Source organism: Jaculus jaculus, chromosome 6 (assembly GCF_020740685.1).
Source record: "Jaculus jaculus isolate mJacJac1 chromosome 6, mJacJac1.mat.Y.cur, whole genome shotgun sequence".
Lineage (NCBI taxonomy): Eukaryota > Metazoa > Chordata > Mammalia > Rodentia > Dipodidae > Jaculus > Jaculus jaculus.
The window spans coordinates 97,010,680-97,030,900 of record NC_059107.1 but is presented as its reverse complement, the minus strand read 5'-3'; the positions used below and the strand labels follow the sequence as shown (position 1 = coordinate 97,030,900).

General features: G+C 53.8%; 3 protein-coding genes and 2 long non-coding RNA genes across 7 annotated transcripts in view; 2 read left to right on the top strand and 3 right to left on the bottom strand.

The window, feature by feature from the left end:
• Positions 1-13,016, bottom strand: part of Hoxc4 (homeobox C4) — a 64,273-nt gene extending 51,257 nt beyond the window's left edge. Inside the window, exon 1 of one of the 3 annotated variants that reach the window (XM_045152331.1) lies at positions 12,616-13,016. The gene's annotated coding sequence lies outside the window, so the exon portion shown is untranslated. Of the gene's footprint in view, positions 1-8,451; positions 8,544-12,615 lie in introns of those variants that run through there. The other 2 variants (XM_004649916.2, XM_045152326.1) reach the window with 2 other exon arrangements.
• Positions 42-3,385, bottom strand: Hoxc9 (homeobox C9). The gene is made up of 2 exons (XM_004649914.2): positions 2,710-3,385; positions 42-982 (listed from the first exon to the last, which is right to left on the bottom strand). Exons 1-2 carry the CDS (start codon positions 3,245-3,247, stop codon positions 738-740), a joined length of 783 nt encoding a protein of 260 aa, XP_004649971.1. The 5' UTR covers positions 3,248-3,385; the 3' UTR covers positions 42-737.
• On the top strand, positions 3,812-4,436 carry LOC123461563. Its single transcript, XR_006637714.1, has 2 exons — positions 3,812-3,906; positions 4,204-4,436. It is a non-coding gene; the product is annotated as an uncharacterized LOC123461563 (long non-coding RNA).
• A 131-nt stretch (positions 13,017-13,147) lies between the features above and the next one.
• On the bottom strand, positions 13,148-18,259 carry Hoxc10 (homeobox C10). Its single transcript, XM_004649913.2, has 2 exons — positions 17,425-18,259; positions 13,148-14,278 (listed from the first exon to the last, which is right to left on the bottom strand). Exons 1-2 carry the CDS (start codon positions 18,173-18,175, stop codon positions 14,001-14,003), a joined length of 1,029 nt encoding a protein of 342 aa, XP_004649970.2. The 5' UTR covers positions 18,176-18,259; the 3' UTR covers positions 13,148-14,000.
• LOC123461565 lies at positions 17,858-19,913 on the top strand. The gene is made up of 4 exons (XR_006637717.1): positions 17,858-17,959; positions 18,363-18,482; positions 18,605-18,732; positions 19,622-19,913. It is a non-coding gene; the product is annotated as an uncharacterized LOC123461565 (long non-coding RNA).
• The last annotated feature ends 308 nt before the right edge of the window (positions 19,914-20,221 follow it).

Below are 20,221 nucleotides of genomic sequence, written 5' to 3'. Positions count from 1 at the left end.
TGGGAACCACACGGAGGAGAAATAACGAGAACTACATGCAGTTGGGTTTCTGTTTTTTTTTTTTTTTAAGTGACTTCGATATATTAACACAGAGCTGTTCTACCATAACAAACAGAAGCACGTTACACGGACGCTGGGGACGCTGGGAGTGAGAAAGAACACCGTTATGTACATGCCCGAGGCACCAGCCTGCCTGTGCTGCCGGACCCAGCCTGCGGCAAGGTCCGGCCCTCACCCCTCAGCTCCAGGCTGGGAATCATCGTTTTGTGTGAGTGTGTGTGTCTTTTTTTTTTTTTTTTGTACGAAATCTGCACTCAGAGAGCCCAAGGTCCAGGAAGGGGTGGCTCAGGCCAAATATGATACAGAAAAAAAAAAAGAAAAGAAATATAGCAATTCAAGTATTGGCTTCTCTGAAGAAAGAAGAAAAAAATCACATTTGTGTGTGTCATTTATTTCAGTTGCGCTGGGGGAAGAGAAAGCGGTTTCTCTCCTGCTTCCTCCTCGCTGGATAGAACTAACTCTAAAACACCAATTTCTCAACATTCAACCCTCCCATATCACAAGAGGTTTCCTCTTCCCCTTCCTTTCTCCCCCCCTCTCTCTTTTTTTTTTTAAGCGATGGGCTTTTCTCTATCTTGCTCTTTTCTTTTCGTGCTTTCTCCCGCCTGGATTGGGGCATTTCTGTGGGGGTTTTGTCTTTCTCTTGGCTGTGCCGAGGCAGTAGGCTGGGGCATGGTTTAGGATTGCTCCTTGTCGGTTTTCTCTTTATTCATCTTTTTCATCTTCATCCTCCGGTTCTGAAACCAGATTTTGACCTGCCGCTCAGTGAGATTGAGAACCCGGGCCACCTCATACCGACGGTCCCTGGTTAAATACATATTGAAGAGAAACTCCTTCTCCAGTTCCAGCGTCTGATACTTGGTGTAGGGGCAGCGCTTCTTCCTCGTGGAGCGGGCGTGGATCCAGTTGGCCACGGGATTGCCTGGAGGGCCAAACACAGGCAGGGGTCAGTGAAGCCCCTTTCCAGTTCAGGACCTCTGTCACCCCACCCCACGCCAGGCTTAAGCTCCCCAAACCCAAATATTGAACCTGAATTTGGACAGTTTTGCTTTAGGAATTTTCCCCCTTTCCTCCTTTTGCATTCTGTCCCCCTCCCCAACTCCCCTCCCTCTCAGTTTCCAGCACCTAAAACTGTAGGAAATCCAAAACGATCAAAGCCCCTACAGTCTGGTCCTCAGCTGCAAGAGTAGTAATTCGAGAATATCCTCATAAAAAGTCCAAATTCCCAACCGTTTCATAGGCCCATAAACGCTTCTCTCTCTTGTTCTTTATTTTTATAGTGAGGTCTCTCTCCTCCCCATCTCCCTCCTCCTCTGCCCCCTCCCATCCTCACAGCCCAGGACCAAGTCCTGAAATTTCAGTGGTTCTCCTTCCTGACCCTGAGAGTCCCTGCACCCTCACCTCTCTTTCTAGCTCCCCGCTCAGAGTTCAACCCTGCTGAGGCGAATTCTCAGGGTGATGCTGGGACAAGGAAAGTCTTTTCCCCTCTCCTCAGGGAGCTGCTGGCCTTGGGGACAGACTCCCTGGTATCTTAGCCTCCCTGTTGGCCTCCAGGGCTCCCTTCCTGCCAGTCCCAGGACAGGCTCTGCAGGAGCCAAGCCTCCAATTTCAGGTTTATGGGAGTCGCTGTAGCTGAGGGCAGTGAGGGAAGCCTTCAGAGGGGTATAATTAGGCTCTGGCCCCTTATGGGGTTAGAGGAAAAGATTTCCTGCAGTCTTCTCCAGAGGAACCCCCAGACATTTCCTCACACCCAGGACACTGCCCCTCTCCCCTGCTGTTTTTCCTGCTTTCTGTCCCCCACCATGCAGCTCACACCTGCCCCCACCTCCTCTAGCCAGCCCTTCGGTTGTAATGCTCGCCAGGCGCCTGTCTCCCTGACTAGAGTGTATGTGTATGTGTGTACAATTCCCAAATCTGTGGAGATGCCTCCCCCACTCCATATCACTGACCCTCATTCCCAAGCCTTTCTCTAGTGGACACTCACAAGTGGGTTCTCAAGTTTAAGGAGACTTCCTTTCTCAGTTAGTATCCCTGGAAGTCCTGATCTCTCTAAGTTCCTAAGCTTTAACACCCCAGAACCCCTCACTCAGTGCTCCTCGGGGAGAAGTCTATGGACCTGCTGTTTTATGGATCCCTAGTGGGGTGAGGACCCCCACGCTGACTGGGAGGCAGAGGTAAATTTTTTTCTTCTCCCTGAGGGTTTTTTTTTTTTTTTTTTCTCCCAGAGTCCTTCTCACCTCTCCCCCTGTCCCATCTCAAAACCACAAAACTAGCCCCAGTCCCTGGCCCTGTTTGCATTTCTTGGAAAGTGGCAAGTGAGTTTAAAAAAAAAAAAAAACCTGGGTGAGGAGGAGGGGGACAGGAGGGGGTCTCTCATCAAAGCCAGCCCCTGGGAGAGAAAAGCCCACCCCCCCCCTCATTCAGCCGGCCCTCTCCCAACCTGGCTGCCTGGGCCCCCTTCTCAGACCTTCCTGCCCCTCTCCCAGCTCCCCAAGGTAATTCTCTTTTATTGAGTCCTCTCCACAGCCCCCCCCCCCGTCGCCCCTTCTCCCGCGCTCCCCGCTCCAGCTCGCCGCGCTCCGAGGGGCTGTAATCCGGCTCCCCTCCCCTCCAGCGCCTGTCGTAAAGGGAAGATTGCTGCCGACTTACTGGGGTCGAGGTCGGCCTTCTCCTCTTTGTGCTTGCTGCCGGCCAGCGCGTCCGCCTCGGGCGAGGGCAGCGTCTGCGGGGCGCGGTCGCGCAGCTCCCCGGGAGAACCGTACATGTAGTCCGGGTAGCTGCGGCCGTCGCCCGGGCCGCAGTCGGCGCGGCGCCCGGGGTAGGCGTCCGGTTTGAGGGCGTAGTGGCGACCCCCGGCCGGGAAGCTGGGGAAGGAGACGGCGCCGGACAGCGGCTCGAGCCAAGTCCGCATGTAGCGCGTGTCGGCGCCGAGGTGGGGCTGGGGGCCGTACGGGTGGTAGACCACGGACGACTGCGAGGGCACGGGCGCCCACGACGTGCTGAACACGGCCGGCTTGGGCGCGAAGCTACAGGACGGAAAGTCGCTACAGTCCGGCACCAGCCCGCTGGGTCTGGCGGCGGCCGGGTGAGCCCCGGTGGCCGGAAACCTGGACGCTAGGAGGTCTTCATTGTCGTGGGAGATGAGCGAGTCCACGTAATAGTTACTGATGGGCCCCGTCGCCGACATCGTAACGGGGTTTTACATACATAAGATTATTGTATGAACTGTATATGTACTTTTTATCTGCTCACAGAACAATCAAGGCAGGTAATTATTTTTCCAGCCTTTTCCCGGCAGCTCATTGGTTCCCCGGCCCCCACGTGATCGTATTTACCCAAAAATACGGCGCGGATCAATGCGCAGGGGCTTTTTTTTTTTTCCCCCTTCCTTTTTTTTTTCCACACCCCCCCACCTCTCCCACCCCCTTCTCTCTGCTGATCCCCGCGACCTGCGTTTTCCTAGGGGGGTCCTTGCAACTCTGGACCCCAGGCGCCAGCCACCACCCCCCACCACCACCAGGACGACTCAAGAGCTCACCAGGGAACCCCCTGGTCCATGTGCAACCATAAGCAGATGGCTTTCCCCCACCCTACCATGAGGATTTTTTTTTTTTTAAAGAGGTGAAAATGCCAGTGCCCGAAGCCAAGGTTCCTGGACCCCCCAGGGCTGAGCTGGGCGCCTGAGCCCCTCGGGGGCGGGGAGGCCGGCCGAGGTAGGTGGAGGAACTATTTCTTGACGTAATCTGTCTCTGTCGGGCCCCGACGCTCCCGCAGTCTCAGAGCGAGCCGAGATCAGCGGTTGTCAGTTCGGAACGTGGCTTTTAAAAATGCGTTTTTAAATACTGTGTATGTATGTATTTCTTTCAGGAGCAGCGGCAGCAGAGAGGGAGGGGGTGGGAGGGGACTGGACTGGCTGGTGTGGAGGGAGGGAAGGAGGAAAAGGGGAGAGTCCTCTTGCCACTGGCCAATTCAGCCCCCAAAATCTAGGGCTGGGGAAGCTTGGGGAAGGTGGTCCGTGGGTGGGAGGGGTAAAGCTTAGGGCTCTCACACACCTTTATCATGAGACTCACTAGTCCTTTAGTCATTTGGCACAGACATACAAGCACCTTTATTTTAAATTTATTGTCTCTGTTTCTTTGCCAGCTTGAAGAAGTGGAGGAGAGATCTACACAACTTAAGTTGTGCCTGCCTGTTCACACGCCTTTGCCCCCCAACTCCATCTCTGCGGCATCCTGCCCCCCCCACCACCAAAAAAAGTCACTCCTGGGTTCTGTCTGCAGAGAGCCCGGGTGAAAGCGGGCAAGGCAAGGGAGCGACCTCGGTCGTGGGCAAGTAGCTTGTTTTTACGTCCTTCAATAAAATTTTTATGAGGATCATTTGATTGTTCATAAATGTGTCTTTCATTAAATAAAATTGTAGGCTGTTTTTGGAATGGAAAGAAAGCAATGGAGGGATGGGAGAAAGCAATTTCTGTGGGGTCGGATGCAGGAATTCCGGAGGGGGCAGTGTGCTTATAGGGAAATATCAGACAACTTGGATCCCACCCTCCCCTTAAGTTGACTGCTACCTTTTCCCTTAAATTTGGGGTTTCTGGCACAGCCTAGGCTTCCTATCACACTGTCCCTTGGTGGCTTAGGAAATAGAGGACTGTAGGCAGGCAGGAGATTCTCAGTGGGGGTGTAGGACAGGAACGTTGGCTGGGGGGAGTGGGAGGAAAGGGGCAGGATGTCTCCAGATATGTGGTGCGCCTAGGTGGGGTGGAATGAGTTTGAAGGAGAGGTGCAAACCCAGGGCTAAAGAAAAGGGTCTGCGATAGGGGAAGCAGGCAGGAGCTGAGGCTGGGCTGCGAGCTCTGAATCAGCAGCAAAGGAAACTGCCCGAACCTCTGACCTTCTCCCCTTCTCCTGTCCCCAGGACAGGACCAAATATCACCAAGGATGGGGTGGGAGCTGGTTTTCTTTCACATTTCTGTCCATCTATTTCTTCTAGGATGGAGGAGAGCTGGAAAGGGTAGCTTATGTGTTGAGGGGCAAGAAAGTTGGGGGGGAGGGTACAATTGCAGCTTTAGCACCAACTTGAGGTCCGCAGGACCTCTCCCCAACCCCTGCTTCTCCCTCTCCCCCCTTCTAGTTCTTTTCGGTCGATCAGGGCTATGATTCTGAGGGTGGGGGTCTGAGGGAAGTGTCTTGTTGGGGAGAGGTGCTAGGGCCTCACGCTCATTCCCCTTCAGCTGTCTGTCTGCTCCTTTGAACTGGTCTATCTGAAAAACCCAAATTACAAGAAACAGCACATCTCTTTGGCCTTGATGTAGTCAGGTTAGCTGTCAATCAAAAATTCTCCCGCACTGGTTCAAGGAAAAGACAGGAGGTTCCAGTTGGTCTGCGGAAGCTTTCACCAAATTCCCAGCGTACTCAGCACCTCCCCCCAGCCGTGGGTATCTGGGGACCCCGCCTGGCTCTTGGGCGGCTGCTGGTAGCAAAAAGAAGAGACATTTAGTCTTCAGCGGGGGCCCGGGGCCAGACTGAGACCAAGAGGACATCAAGGGGCAGAGCCTAAAAGAGACTGAGCCTGAGACAGCCTGAGACAGACCAACTGAAACATGTCGCCAGGCCCGAGGAAGGAAAAAAAGGAAACGGATAAAAGGATCAAGAGAAGAAGGGAGAACTAAAGGAAAGAAGGAAGACGAGATGAAAAGAGACAAGAGTAGGAAGAGGAAGGAAGGCCAGTGATATGCAGGCAGGACTGGCAGGGCGCGCGGGCCGCTGCAGCCGTGGCATTGTGCAGTTCCCTGGCTTGCCGGGCCTTTGCCGCGGGACCGCTCCGGGCGCGGCAGCCACTTCTGTCTGGACACAAAGGAGAAAGAGGCCTCCTCTTTTCCCCTCCTGGGGGACCTGATCCGGTGGGTATACCCGGCCTTGGCAATACAGAATCCTCCGTTGGTCCAGGCAGCCTGTGAGGCGGCTGGGGGCAGAGCCACGTTCTAGTCGAGGAGGAAGAAACAGGAGAGGAAAGAGGCTCTTCCCTTGTGTCTCTGCCAGGCGACAGGGCCTGTCAGCCCCAGCCTCAGCTTTTCTAAAGGAAAGTCCTTAAGGATCCTCTCCCATGGGCCCTAGCTATTTCAAAGACCCCTTCACATAGACACTTTGGCTGTAATAAGACGCTGCTTTCGCTCCTACACCCTTTGAACACCACCTTCTTTTCAACTCTTGAGCTGCCTGGACACCCTGCCTGCCTACTTTGCAAGGCAGCGGCAGCTGGGCGGTCAGGAGCACCATCCAAGGATCCCTGATGCCATCAAATCCGTCAAATCCCCCAGGAAGTCAACGGGAGACTGCCGCCTTCCCTTCCTTTTGGAAGCAGGAACTCAGACCCTCCCCACTCAGACACAGCTGTGGATCAAGAAGCAGGCCTCGCCCACAGCCCCCTCCTGGCCAATGCCCCATTCTCCCTATGCCTCACAGATAGAGGCAGCCATAGGGAGGGGGTCTGGGAGAGACTTGGAGTCCAGAGTCCACTAGGCCCAGGCCCTGCAGGTTCCACAACTGGATGTGAGTTGTAGCCCCCCCATTTCTCCACATTTGGAGGCAGGATGGCAGATCAGGGCTCTGAAGTGGGCTTTTAGGCTTCCCCTAAAACCAGAATGTGAGGATACAAGGATGTGGGGGTCACCAAGAAAGGAAGATCCCATCTTACTGGGGGTTCAGTTATTTCTGTTGAATCTCCTGCCATATAGTCCTATATACCTTTCACCCACCCCATTCCCTTTAATTTCCCTGAGCACCCCTGGGACAACCTGACAGACCTGAGGAAGCTGGGAGTTCCTACTGGGGAGGGGGGAAATCCCAGCTCTAGTTGGCAGTTCTGTATTTCTTCTGCTTTTTAGTGTTTATCTCCAACACCCCCCCACACACACACACATATTTCAGTAGGCACAGGAGAGCCCCCCTAAGGGGGAGGAGTACCTTTATTCCATCACCTCAAACCTGGGCAACTGAGACCACAATCAAACTAGGAGCGTGGGGTGGGGAGGACAGACAACCAGGTTAGAGTCATCACCCCCTCCCCCTGCCGCGCGTGTCACCCTGTTAGTGATTTAAATTCCCTCCAGTTCAATCCACACCGTCAAGTTCGTATTATATTCAAAACGAGCTTCTCCCTGAACCCCCAGCGGGTCATCCCAGCCGCAGCAGCAGCAGCAACAGCAGCAGCAGCAGCAGCAGGCAGAGAGCCGGGCCACTGACCCTCAACACCGTCCTCCACCCGAGGAGGCCCTGCTCCATTTGCTTTCATTTTCCTTCTCCCTCTGAAATGGGCTCGTTTCACCTCTCTGCAGCCCTCTCCCCCTCCCCCGCCCCCTCCCCAGTTCCCTTCTGCTACCCCCCCCCCCGCTCTCCAAAACCCTCTTTGTTGGGGGAAAAAAAAAAGAAAAAAGAAAACCAAACCCACACACAACTCCTCCTAGCTCAGGCCTGAGCTGGAAGCAGACACTGAGCTCTCTTGCCTGCCGCGAGGAGAACCCGCGTCCTGCCCCCACCCCAGGTGGGTGTATCCCGGGATCCCTGCACACCAGAAGCTGGGAGGTTCCCCCCCCATCCCAGCTCAGCAGGAGTGAAACCCCCAGGGCCTGTGAACGTGGCCCTCTCAACGCCACGGCCTGCCATGCCTGCGTTCGCGCCGACGTCCCCCCCACCACCCCGCCCCGCCGCTCCGCAGCAAACGGGGCCATTTCCGGCTCCCCCAACACGTCCTTCTCAGCCAGCCTGGGGAGTGGCCGCGGGGAGGGGGGAAGCCGCCCCAGGGCCTTGGCTGCTGTCCTCTGGGAGCCTCAGTGGCCCTGAGCACGCTGTTACCTGATCTTTTGTGTGATGTACTGTCGCAAGGAAATTTGCAGTGACTTTGGAGCCCAGACTGAGGAAGCGGAGGAGGTGGCGAGAGAAGAGACAATACGGACTCGAAGTACAATTAAGGGGCCCGGGCCGCGGGTCTCCCGCCCGCCGGGCTGGGAGCTGTCTGGCCTCAAACCTCAGGGCTCGCGAACCTGGAACTGGACACTCAGCCGGTGGCCGGGTGAGCTCCAGGACTCGGCGCCCAAAAAGCCGGGGGAGAAGCTCCCCAACAACTGGGGGGCGCCGCAGCCAGCCCCGCCGAGTGGCAGAGCACCCAATGAATGAAAGCGCACGCTCCGACGAGGAATTCTCTCAGCCTTTGGAAGGAGAACCCAGGGTTTGGGAAATCTCACCCAGACAGGAGAGCCGCATCTCCCAAGGCAGACAGACCCACAACATGAGTGTGAGTCTGGACACACACACACACACACACGCACACACACCCCACAGGTTCAACATCCCCGAGGCCTCTGGACCAGGCCTGGCGGGCGCCGATCATCCCTACCTTCTTTCCCGCCAGGGCAAGAGACCCAGAAGACTCGGTCCCTCTGGCTCGGTCCAGTCCCGCCTCGGGAAGCTTTCGTTACCTGCTTCTCGGCTCCCCACGGCCACAGACGCCTCCCGCCCGCCCAGGGAGGGAAGCCCAGGACACCGCAGCCGCCGCCACCCGCCCTCCTTCCCTCCCTCCCTCCATCGCCCTCCCTCCCTCTGTCCCTCCCTCTCGCTCAGCCGCTCGCCGGGCCCTCCCGCGGGCAACCTGCTCTGGACCAAATCCAGGTATCACCGAAAGAAGAGAGAAAAGAACCGCTTCCATAGGAAAAAAAAAAATATATATATATATACGAATTACTAATAATAAGATCCGCATCTGCTTTTATTTTTCATGCTCTATGAGCATGGCTGGGCCTCAGCTTTGAGGTCCGGCATGCACGCAGCCCAGCAGACGCAGAGGTGTGCGGGGCCCGCCGCCTCGCCCTCGCTGACCACCGCGCCCCACGCCCTGCACGCCGCCGCCCGCCGGCAGCCCGAGCACCCGACAGACCTCAAGGTCCTTCCTACAGACTCAACATCCGGTTGCCCGCCTCGCCGCTCCCAGCCCGGGAGCCCGCTCCGCTCCGTCCACACACAATTCACCTTGTCGCGCCTGGCCCCGGACACCCGTCCTAACCCCGGCCGCCTGCCCGGCCAAGTCACAGCTGAGCCGCAGCCCTGCCCGCAACTGCGCACCTCGTCCCCTGCACGGGACCCACACAAAGCTCGGGGCGCCGGCGGCCTGCCCACCCGTAGCCCCCAGCCCCCGATGGCCGCCTGCCCGGTCACCTGTTCCCAAGAAGGGCTGCATCTCCGAGCGCAGAGGCCAAGGCGAGGCCGGTGGCCCGGGCTGCGATCCTACGGAGGCCTCGGAGGAGTAGCTGGGCTGAGCGCAAGCCCCCGCTGCCGGCGACACATCTCAGAGACCAAGATTCTCTTCCTTGGAGCTCTCGCCTTTTCCTCCCTCTCCCGCAAGTCTCAAACACACGCCGAGAGTTCAGCTCTATAAATCCTGCTCCTCTTTCCCATATCATAATTAAAAAAAACCAGTAGGGGAGGTTTTAACTTTTATTGCGATTTCTAGAGTTGGGCTGCGGAGCATATATTAAGTTTACGCTTATGTGCTCTCGGCGGGGAGGGTCCTTTAAGAAATAAAAATCCATCTTAATATCCGCAGACTGAGAGAGATAATTTTTTTCCCTCCTCTTCACGCTGTTCTTTCTGAAGACTCCCTTCCAGCGAAGCGAATAAATAATCACCACTGCCTTAGCCATGATCCACAGTCCCAGGGCCCCCGAGGTGGACTCTGACCATCAGACTGGCCCTCACCTTGGCCCTATGAGACCTTGCTCTATTTCTCTGGATGTAGTGAGGAGGATGCCTTGACCCTTGGCTCCTTGGCCACCTCCTATAAGCCCACCAGCTTTGACACGGAAATGGGGGCAGTGGGACCCAAAACAGAGAAGTCTAGCAATGGGGAATTTCGGCCCACCAGGGACAGTTTCTCTAAAACTGCTGCTGAGCACCCTGCTTCTGTCTGAGACCCCCCTTTACCCCAACTGGCTGTGTGTTTGGGGGAGTCTGAAGACTCTGAGGTTTCTAGGTCCCTAAACCAGGAGAGCCTTTTGCATGCCTCCCACCAGAAGGCCTGTCTTTCTAGAAACCTCTCCATTTCCCCGGGAACCATTCTGATTTGAGTCTTCCCCTCCTAGGGAATTTTTTTTTTTCTCACCCACGAAGGGATGGGGGACAGACAGACCGCCAATTCCTATTTTCTCTTCCAGTGTCTATAGGGGTCAAATCAATCTTATTGTGTGTGTGTGTGTGTGTGTGTGTGTGTGTGTGTGTGAGAGAGAGAGAGAGAGAGAGAGAGGGAGATTGTGAGAGACTATGAGAGAATAAGTATGTGTATACGTCTATATGTAGGAGATTGCAGAAAACCTAGAAGAGACAAACATAGAAAGAGACCCACATTCACGTGAAGTCACATCTATTTCCCCCAGCACACCACTTTGAGGATATAGAACCCTTTGTATATATATTTTGTTAGGGACATGATTTTTCCATTTGAAAGTTTATAATTTTTAATAATCATAATTATTCCAAAGTAAGAAACCCAAGAACCTGATGCTCTGGCTTCTCTTCCACAATCTTTGAGAACAGTTAATTCCCTATTCTCCCTCATGCCTCCCTGTTATTTTCCTCTGAAGCAAAGAAAGCTCTTTTGAGATCCTTCTAGAAACCAGGGCCAGAATTGAGAAATCTGAGTGTGAATGGAGTGAAGGAGGGTCTACAAAGTTTCTCGTTGCTCAGATCTTCATCTTCCCCATCCCCCCCCTCTTCCCTGGCATAAGCCAACAACGTTCCCAAGAACATGATAACGGTGGGCGCTGACAGGCTCTGTTCACCCAGACATTTTCACAAAGCACAAGAACAAGCAAATATGTGGCGGCCACACACTGGCAGCCACACAGACCAAGGCCTACTAGCAACAGACAACATCAGGCAGACCCAAGCTGAGGTTTTGCCCTGTGTCCCAGTAGGGTGTGTTTGTGAAGGTTTCTACTTGGACTTGGTGGCTTTCCTGTAGCCTCTACTTACTCCCCACATGCCTTTCCCCTGGAAATGGAGCTATAGATGGGGAAGAGGAGGTGACTGGGTTGTGGTTCAGAGTTCCGCAACTCTTGAAACATCAAGGTACCCACTTTCCTAAACAGCAGTGCTCTCTCCTTAGGGGTGGTTGGGAGGGACACTAACCATCTCAAAGACTTCTCTCTCCCTTAATGACTCTGCCCCACCCTGCTGCCCAACTGAGCTGGCCCGCCAGGCCAAACTCAAACTCCTGAATTTCCTTGGAATTGGCTGGACCTTCTTTGTCTGTCTCCACCAGCTGGGCCCAGGAGACAATAGCTACAAGGAAAAAACTCCTCTCCCCTCAGTCACAGATTGGGACAGGCTGAGGAGGGGACAGTGGAAAGCAGGGTTCTCCAGACTTGTCCCAGGGCCCCACTCACACCTTGTCCTTCTTGGTTTGCACCCACTTAGCCCTATCTAGGAGGGGGCTGTGGGGCAGTCCCACTGGAGAGGGAAGGAGCAGGGGAGGTGGGTTGGGGCCCTCGACGAAAACCGACTGATGTAACTCAGGCAGTTTCTTGTTGCCGAGTTCAAAACTCAATCCCAACAACATGAAACTACCTAAGCCACAGATCAGCTGAGCAAGCAGGGCGGGAGTTTCGGCTTTGCGTCTATCCATAGGAGAAGGGAAGGGGGTTGGGGAAAGAAGAAATTCAGCCCCTTCCCCCTTTCCGCCCCCAAAACCTCCCTAAGGATTAGAGAACAGACTTTGGGTGGCTGGGTGGGTAGGGGGTCTGAGTGCCTACACCAGTTTCTGATCTAAGCAAATAGCCTAAGGACAATCTGGTAAAATGGGACAGTTTAGCCTCCAAATCCCTGCCCCACCCCCCCAGCGCTGCAGTGGAGCTATTCCCCTGCATCTGGTCTTGGCCCTGGGGGTAGCTGGATCATCCCGGTGCTCTACAGCTAGGTTCCCTGTCTTGTCCATCTGGCTCTCCAGCACTCTCTTTCCAGACTCTCTGATCCTCTTTCTGTCTCAGGCTTCCCAGCAAATATGGGTGACCAAATCACAGCGCCTATGCTTTGGAGCCACTTCTAATAAGGCCACTTGTTTGGCAAAGCCCTATAGCTAGGCACTATGAGGACCAACAGCCTGAACGAGGCTCACACCCACACCAGCAAAAAAGCAGGAAAACCTTCAAGCTCCAACCCTCTCTACCGCCCCCCTCTTCCCCAACGTACAACCAGACCGAGAGGCACCTAGCCTGGTGTGGAGCCCACCAGGCAACCCTAAGTAGCCACAAAGATTTAAAAAAAAAAAAAAAAAGAAAGCCAAAAAAAACCACCAATTCACCCCTTGAACCACCGAAGCCCCACGGCAATGGGCTGAGGAGGGGAGAAGAGGCAACTCACAGTCACTGCCCTCCACTGCCAGCCACAGGCGAGCCTGGGGCTCTCAGCAAACAGATGCCAGAAACACCTTCCTCCCGGCTCAGCCTGCCAGGCACCTGGGGACGCTGCTAGTCCTCATTCCAAGAGAAGAACAAGAAACCGCTTCTCTTACCTTGCCGCTGCCTCCTCCTTCTGCTGCCCAGCGCTTCTGTTAGCTGTTGTGGAGGGTGGGGTGTGAGCTCCTTGTACCCCTCTGGTGGTTAAGTTTATTCCTGTCTTTGGGTGGGTGGGGGCTCTTGGGGTGCCCCCCAGCAGCAGTGGGGTGCACCCAGCCCAGTACCGAAGGCAATAAGATCCGTCTGCTCCTCAAGATTGCAGTTTGCTCTCTGCCTCTCTCCCTCCTCCAGTCACCTTTAAATGCATCTTTTACTGCAGCACCACATTATATTTGCAGATCATAAAATCCACCTCTCGCGCGCACCAAGACCGTCCTGACATTACTGTTTTATGACCTTGACTTATTGTGGTCACCTGGATAATATTTAAATCAACGTTATGGTCTCTCACTTACATTAAACCCGCCAAGAGACGGTCTAGAAAGGCTGTAGGAGATGAGTCAGACACAAAACACACACATCCACACACTCAGCTTCTTTGGGGGAGGGGGTGTCGCTAAAAAACACTAAAACAAAAAAAACCACCCATTTGAGGATTAAGATTCCGGAAATTTATTAGGATATTTTTCTCCATTAAGGAAGCTACATGCAAAAGATACAACATACAGATTATCTTTAAATAACACAACTCCCAGACAGGGACCGGGAAATATTTTTTTGCAGGGGGGGCATTCTGTCTTTACTTTGCTATGTTCTATTTTTAATTTTTTTTTTTTTTGTTCCTCTGGATGGAATTTCTGAGATGTTAGTGGATGGGAGATGCAGGGTGCTGGGAGGGGCAGGGGGAAAAGCAGAAAGCAGTACAAATACAAGACTTCAAGCAGATTCTCAGAGCGACTGGGAGGTAAAGACACGGAGAAGGTTTGGTGGAGACGCTGGGTGCTACGACACACACACACAAACACTAGCCGAACTTTCCAAAACGTCTATTATTCTAACGAGGAATGCAGCAAGGGGTGGGGGGTGAGCGATTCTGACTGTGCTCTGCGAGATTAAAGACCCTCTCTGGTTGATTTTTTTTTCTCTTTTTCTCCCCTATAACTGGGTGGATTCGATCTTAACTTTGCGTGGAGAACAGAATGCTGCGTGTGAGTGCATGGATAAGTGAGGGGTTGACACACACACCATCCACACTCCCACCCGATCTAGGAGGGCACACACAACTCCCCACACCCCAGAACCCCCCATTTCTCATGCTTTAGGTGGAAGCATCCTCGCAGCACGAACCATAGGTCCCTTGGAAGGAGAGTCTCAGGTCTTTGCCTTTTTTGCAGGCGCGTTGCATTTATACTCAGGGAGGGAGAAAAAAAAAATATCACCAGGCACAAAGGGAGGAGGGGCGGGGAAAGAAGAGGGAGGAGGGGGAGGGGAGGCCGCTCGCTCAGGTGAAATTAAAATTGGAGGTCAGTTCCCGGATCCGATTCTCTCGGTTCATTTTCTTGAGTTTCATTCTGCGATTTTGAAACCAGATTTTGACTTGTCTGTCTGTAAGGTTAATGGTCTTGCTAATCTCCAGGCGGCGCTCTCGCGTCAAATACATATTGAACAGAAATTCTTTCTCCAATTCCAGCGTCTGGTGTTTAGTATAGGGGCACCTCTTCTTCCTTCCGCTCTTTGCTGTCAGCCAATTTCCTGTGGTGTTTTCTGCCTTTATCTCCTCTGTTAAAAATAACATTATTTACATAAGTATCCCTCTCGAAGAAGCAAACCCTCGCCTCAACCTTTGCCAGCCTGCTGGGGGGTGGGGGGGACTGAGGGAGCACAAGGGAGCTGCTCTCGCCCCACAGGCCTGGCAAGGGAGGATTCCTCTTGGGCTCAGGGCTCTTAGAATTTCTTCAGCGTCTAGACTTACAGGGGAGAAAGGGACGAGGTTCTTGCCTTTAAAGCATTCATTAAATTTAAAATTACCCAAGCCCACCTTAGTCTAACAGATCTTGACTATTCTAGTTTTCTCCCAGCTTGCTGATCCTGGTAGTTGAACCTTAAACCTCTCCAGGCCTTCCTTCATCTCAGTTCTGACCCAGCTCTGGAAAAATCCAGCCAGACAGAAAAGCATCTCCTAGGCCCTACACTCCAATGCAGGATTCACCTCACAGTTCAGAGCCTCTTCTCAGAGAGCTTTGACCCTTTTGGACTCCATGGAGGGATTTTTCTCCCAGTGTCTGCAGTCAGAGACCATTATAGTGGTTCCTGCACTAGGTCCAGAGATCTTATTCCCACCTGAGTTGCCACAGATGTCTCTGCCCTATTAGATCTCCCCTTTCTCTCCTGGTCATCGGTTCCAGGTGTGTTTGAGCAGCAGAGGTCAGGGGCAAAGCTCTGAGGTATGCTGAGGGGTCCTCAGACAACTGCCCTGGCCAAAGGACCTAAGGTCAAGGGGAAGAGACATCCTGAAGTACTGCAGTCTCCTAGAAATCTCCTGCCTGCAAATACACATGTAGACCTGCAGAGCTACACACACCTACAGGTCTGTGCACACACAGGTATGTACACTTATATGCAGAGATACCATAATGTGTGTATTTCCATTATCTTATTGACAGCTTCTGTCTCTGGTAACATATTCTTGCTGAAATTGACCAGCCTTTCGGTATTAGAAGGAAAGTTGGCCAGATTTTAGAGGGTGAGGGAGAAAAATCAGAGTCCAACGACCCCCAAAGAGGGCACCCAGCAAATAACCCTTCAGATGGCTCTACACACTCAGCTTTCCTTCCTCCTTATGCAAAATGATGCTTTTGGGCCCCTGATTTTTTTTTTTAAATATCGACTGGGGGAGAGGAGTGCTCCCCAGGGCAACTAGGAAACAGCAAAAATAATGCAAACTTCAGGGTACAGTCTAGAAAAATCTCCATGTCTTTAGTTCTTCTCCAGTTTCTGCACCTGCAGCTTCCTGCCAAATTGTTTATAGACTCCTCATATCTATTATATCCTGGTTGTTTTTATTGGGGTTGTTGGGTTTTAGGCAGAGGAAAGAAATTACAAATAGAGTTTAGCTCCTTTGCCTCTGGCCTGGTGGTGATACCAAAAGGGGAGAGAGGACAAGGAGAACACGGGCAGAGTGAAGTCTGTAGGGGTTAGTTTTAGATAGGTTGCTGTGAGGATAGCAAAGAGAGAAAGGGGAGTCTAAGGAGCAGTTTGAGTTTAGGAGGTGTACTTTTTTAACCTTGACTTTGCTTTTGTAACGGCTAGAACGTTTTTCCCCTACCCTACCCCTGCACCCTAATCCAGCTCAGGATCTATTTATGGGGGTTAAAATTAACCCTTCACACTCCACACATGTGCTACAATGAAGGCTCCACTTCTTTTTCTGGGCTGTGGGTGCCTCCCTCTCTCTCATATCAAGCCCAGCTATGGTCATCTTCTGCTCAGTGTCTCTGAGGACTGATTTGTCAAGGCCATCTTTGCAAAGTAGACTCAAGAGGGCAAGGCTCTGCCCTTGCGCGCCAAAAAAAAAAGAGTGCCATGTGCATGCGTGAGCGGGCGTGCGTGAGTGTGTGAGGAACATGAGACAGATGTGTGTGTGTGGGAGAGAGAGAAGTAGCTATCAAGCATGCATGTGCAGTCGCATCCATATACAAAGCATCACAAGGTCCAGGCTGCCCCCACCCCGCTCCACTCTCAATATTTCATATACTTATACACCTAAAGAGTCTCATTGACCACCACCAGGAACCAGCGTCCCGGGGAGCAGGTTTAATCTTCCCTATTGGGCCTTTTCTGATGCTTTTTGCTCCAACTTTTCTGGGAAAGCCGTTCCCCTCAGCCTCCCTCCCTTGCTCCTGTTTCCTCTGCATTCTTTCCCCAGGTGGCAGAGAAAGGTCCCGAAGGTCCCCAGTTACTACAAAGAAATGAATCTTGAACCCTGAGCTTGAACTCTGACCAAGCTAGCCCTCTTCAACCAAAATCACAATAAAATCCAACTAACACCACACTCCTTTTCAGGAGTAAACCGCTTGCCACGCACACAGAAAATTTCCAACCAGTCGTTGGTAAGCTACTTTTGGAAACCAATAGGGGAAATGTTATTTAACTTGAAAAAAGGGAAGAGAAAAAAAAATTAAGGGGAGGAGACAAAAAAAAAAAAAAGAAAGAAAAAAGAAAAAACCAACCTTAAAAAATTCCAAATGACCTGATCCAAAGCCATCTCCAAGCCAGGCGTCTGGAGGAGGGAGGGATGTGGCAGGCAGCCCTTCACCTCCACCTCTTCCGGCCCCAGCCCTGCTGCCCAAGGCCCCCTGGTTGAACCAGAAACCGCAGGAGCCCAAACCGCACGCACAAATCAGACCCACAAACAACAAATTGCGTTTCGTAGGAAACATTTTTCAATAGATAACGCACTACAGAGGAAATCCTCATCTCTTAAGCCTTTCCTAGTCCCTGGCCAAGATCGCCATTTTAAGCGTTTTGTGAGCCTTTGACCTGAGTGGGGGGCATCAGCCCCCCAGGACACCAACGCTGAGAAAGCAAACCGAATCCATCACGCGCCCAGGCGCAGTCACCAACACCCCAGGGTGCCTGCAGGCTGCCTGTAGTGCGCACCACTCCCTGCTAAGCACTCCAGGGCCCGGCTGGCCTGGCACCTCCACGTCGCCGCTTACCTTCCCTAGCTAAATGACGCGCCACCAGCCTGGCGCTCAGCAAACACGAACCGCAAGCCAGGGGTCATTCCAGAGACCTCGCATTTCCGAGGCCTTGGCCCAATCGTATCCTCCACCCATCCAGACCCAACAGCGAAGACCAAGTGCCCGAGCTGGGTGCCAGCCCCGACCCGCCCGCGGCCCTGCGGCCCACGCGCGCGGCCTTACCTTTCGCTTCGTTATCCGAGGTGTCTGGGCTGGAGTCGGCGGTCTTGGCCCGTTCCTTTTCGCTCTCCGAGGGGCTGCCTTTTGGGCCCGCCAGGCTCTGCTCCGTCTTGATCTCATTGGGACTGGGGGTCTGGCTATCGGACTTGGGGGTCTCAGGGAAACTCACTTTGCCCCCAAGCTGTGGCGATTCCAGATGTTCGGCGCGCGGGTTGAGACTGGCCCGCTGCTCAAAGGGGGCTTCGAAGTCGTTGGCCCCGGTGCAGTGGGGCGTCTTGTCCAGCGCCGAGTAGCCGGGGCTGGCGCGGTAGTAGCTGGGGACAGGCACCTCGTGCTCCCCGAGGCAGGACTCCGGCAGGGGGTGGGAGTAGAGGGCTGCCTCGGGGCCACTTTTCGCCCGCTTCTCTGCGCTGTACATGCAGCAGACATTCTCCTCCTTGACACTAGGTGGGTAGGAGCAGGAGGACAGCGGCCTGCCAACAGGTTGTTCCAGGCGGTAGGCGGCTTTGGGGTCGCCCCAGGAGTCCAGCTGCGAGAGGTAGGACGGGTAGGTGTTGAGGGCGAGGTTGGGGCTGCCGCCCTCGTCCCTCTTGGAGAGCGAGGGCGCGAGCCCGCAGCCCCTCATCACCCCGCAGTTGAAGTCACTCCCCGATTGCATGTACATTCCTGCGCTCCGGCTATAGCGCTCTCCTCCGCCCGGCGCAGCCAAGGGCTCCGCGTACGAGTTCGGAGTTACATTGCGAGGGCATGTCATTTTCAGAGAGAGGGGTTTTTAAGGAGCAATACTACAGCGGAGGAGCTGACATCTTTTTTTTTCCCCATCCGGGAAGGGGGGGGGAGGTTGGAGGGGCGGGAGGAAAAAAGAAGGGGAGGCGGGGGGGGGGGAGAAATATCAGCTCCATAATTATCCGCGCATTCGGTCCTCACCATGTGACGGCTAGACCAATGGGATTTGAAAATGGCCTTGATGATTCAGACGGCCGTGACGTCAGCGGGGTCAAGTTGTCGGCAGGAGGAGCGCGCAGCGTAGAGTAACAGCGCCACCTAGCAGCTGCCTCCGGGTAGGGGCACCGGAGCCTGTGCCCGCGAACAAAGGAAGCGCCCCCCGGGCGGCAGGGGCGGTGGGGGGTGGTGGTAGAGGGAGATGGGGGTGTTCTGGAAAGAGTGGGGTTTGTTTACCCAGGAATCAGCCTGTAACTCCTGGGGAGAGGGGCTGAAGAGGGGGAAAATGCGGGAGAGAGAGAAAAATGCATGATTCAACACGGCCTCAAAACAGTCAAATTCAAATTAAAAGGTCAAGACACGATTCAGGTACCTTTCACCCCCCCCCTTTACATCCTATTTTTCTCTCCTCACCCCTCACCTCCACTTCCTCTTGGGGTGGCAGCGGGATGAGGCTTTGGGGGAGATGGGAGAAGGAGAGTTCCCTCGTGGGCCAAGAATGGAAGAGAAAGTTAAGGAATCCCAAACAGAACTAAAGTTTCTGCTCTCCTGCCTTTTGGTTTCTAGGGATTGGCTCTTGGGGCTGGGGGCTTTGGAATTGCAGGGCTTGGAGGGTGGTTGGGTGGCAAGCTGTCTGTGGGAATGGACTGGGGATCTCCAGAGTTTGGGGTGGGCCCTGGAGGGATTCATAGTCACTTCAGGGCTGCTGCGCAAAAAAAAAAAAAAAGAAGAAGAAGAAGAAGAAGAGGTCCCCAGTTGATGTAGAAATCTCTGGAGGAGGAAGTTCTCGGGACCTGAGGTACCTTCTCCCCCACCCTGGAGCTGCCACCTGGATCTGGCTGGGTGAGCAGCTCCTGTGTCTCCATTTCAGGGCTTCGGCCTTTGAACCCCTTGGAACCCCTTTGGATTCGGTAGATTACTGTGCTCCAGGCCCTGGCGGCCCTGGCTTTCCGCTTGACCTTGCCCCCCACCAAAACAGGGAATATTTCTGGAAGAAAGAACTTCCAGGGCCTTGGTCAGGTTGGGGGGGTTTGCACAGGGAAGGACAGGAGACGCCACTAAACCGGATCTGAAATGGGTCCTTTTTCGGAGCGATTGGGCTGAGAGCATTTTTGAAAGGAGAAGCCGGACCATTTTTTAAAAAATTTGTTTAAAAGGGGAAAAAAGCAGCAGAGGAAACGTTAACTTTAAAAGAGTTCGTTCCGTTTTTCCATCATCTTTCTCCCAAAGCGAGCTCAACTCTCCACCCCTTCCTCAGGAAACGGAATCGGAGAATAACTTGTCTTTCCGGTAGCCCCGCATTTTTTCCCCCCTGGGGTCTCGACTTTCCGAACCTCGGAAGCCTGGCGGGGAGACGACCCTAGTGCCGAGCGGGCGAGCGCCGGCGTGGACAAGTGAGGAGGCCCGATGGCTTCTAGGGAGGCCCCAGCCAGCTCCACTGGAAGAAGACTTCGGAAAGAAATGCCTCCGAATTCCCTCAGCTAGGGGTGGAATGAGAAGATGCAAGGGTCCCTTAACTCTCCGGAAAAAAAAAAAAAAAAAAAAAAAAACCGAAAGAAATGTGGAGCGTGTGGTTTGTGTGCAGGCCGGTGGTCAAGATTTGAAATAGTTTTGTGTTTTCACTTGCAGGGGTCGCCCTGGCCTCAGGCCGGGGGCGGGGGCGGGGGCGGTTATCCAGGGCAAGGTTAGGCTCCTTAGGCCCCAGACCAGACCTGAGACCGACCGTCCTGGTAGCAGTCAATCCAGGGAGCCATTTGTCCCACAGCACATCCCGCGGGAAACAACCTAGACTTTATGGCCACTCTGTTTGTATTATCTGCATAAGTCTCTCCCCACCAGTTTGATCGAAACCGTTCCC